The sequence below is a fragment of the Perkinsus marinus genome, assembly GCF_000006405.1.
Source record: "Perkinsus marinus ATCC 50983 genomic scaffold scf_1104296927866, whole genome shotgun sequence".
In the NCBI taxonomy this organism is placed as follows: Eukaryota; Perkinsozoa; order Perkinsida; family Perkinsidae; genus Perkinsus; species Perkinsus marinus.
This window is the reverse complement of record NW_003217024.1, coordinates 1-1,375: the sequence shown is the minus strand read 5'-3', so window position 1 is coordinate 1,375 and position 1,375 is coordinate 1. Positions and strand designations below refer to the sequence as shown.

Below are 1,375 nucleotides of genomic sequence, written 5' to 3'. Positions count from 1 at the left end.
CCATGCTTTATTGCCGAGCCAGTTACAAGGATAGTCTGGTCACCAGCATAGATAAGTACTTTAAGTCCCATGCCAGAAGAGGCGGAACTAGGTCATCATAGGTCTGTAGGAAATCGTTGGGAGTAAGCGTCTTGTAAACCTGATCACTCTTCACTGGAGGGAGTCGACAAGTGACCACTACTTCAATACTGACCGCCTCCCATCCTTCAGAGCTCCAAGTTCACGCCTTATTTTCGGGTTATTCAACCATGTGTTGATATTAGTCCAATCATAGCGACCCTTAAGACGCAGATCATACCTATATACACAACCAGCAACAAAACCAACAGCTACGAGTGGCTTACATATTATATCCCGCCGCTATCACTGGGGCCATCAGCTCAGTAGTGAAGTTGTTCCAAGCGGCTTCGCACACCTGCCAAAGACTCTGTCGAATAACACCATGCCTCGATTGATCGTTACGTACGCCTTTATCGCCAGCTCTGTCACATTTAGCGATGTCATGAACGATACCATCGACCTTGGACTGCATCCTCTGATAGGTGTCAAAGTCAATAACAGAGGGAGCTGTACCAGAGTCATAGGCCTACAACAGAGAGCCAATTCTCACGGCATCCACAGAACGAAAGCTGACCATCTTCGGCAACCATTTAATTTGCTCAATGGTGTTAGTCATGCCGTTGCCAATGGCCATCCCCTTCATGTCAATCGGTATCCGTCCATTTGGTGCTGAAACGAGACCACGATATAAGTAGGAGCGAAGTTCCAGAGTCTCACCCTCGCCGATAGCGAGCTTGGTATTATGTTCCACAACAGTGTTAACAACAGCAGGCACATAATGGCCGCCATAAGACTCCCCGACAACGTGGACATCTTTGTTGTAGTCAGGAAAGTGCTTGAAGAAGGTTTGCATGAAGTGATACATGTCCTCGCCAACTTCCTTCTCATCAGCGTCATAAGATCCACCAATAGAGAAACCCGTACCTAAGGCATTCTAAATACAATTGAGGATTCTCAACAACAAGTGCTGACCTGCAGGCTGATCCACCCAAACCATATTGCTAGCCTCGGTCCAACTATAGGGGTTGTACACAGTATCAGTTCCGTTAGAATTCACAGTACACGGACCATTCTCAGCTAGTAACTAAGAAGCAGTATAATGACCAACACGAGGAGCTTGTTGCTCACCGCAAGCATTGAACTAGCTCCGGGACCACCACTAAGCCAGAATGTTGTCGGCGCAGTCTTAGGAGAATGACGAGCTTCGAAGAACCAGAAGAAGTACCTTCAAGCGACCACTGTGGATAGAAACCATTTCTAATCACTTTACTTCTTATTCGAAGCTGCGTCGACAACGAAGTAGCCACTAGCTTGA

At 47.1% G+C, this 1,375-nt stretch overlaps 1 protein-coding gene across 1 annotated transcript; it reads right to left on the bottom strand.

The window, feature by feature from the left end:
• Positions 1-22: 22 nt before the first annotated feature.
• Pmar_PMAR025074 (Carboxypeptidase Y precursor, putative) lies at positions 23-1,285 on the bottom strand (the record flags this gene model as incomplete). The annotated part of the gene is made up of 8 exons (XM_002788732.1): positions 23-139; positions 190-298; positions 345-415; positions 467-586; positions 635-729; positions 778-984; positions 1,033-1,144; positions 1,189-1,285. Coding segments are annotated over 8 exons (928 nt in total), but the record flags the coding sequence as incomplete, so codon positions are not given.
• Positions 1,286-1,375: the final 90 nt, after the last annotated feature.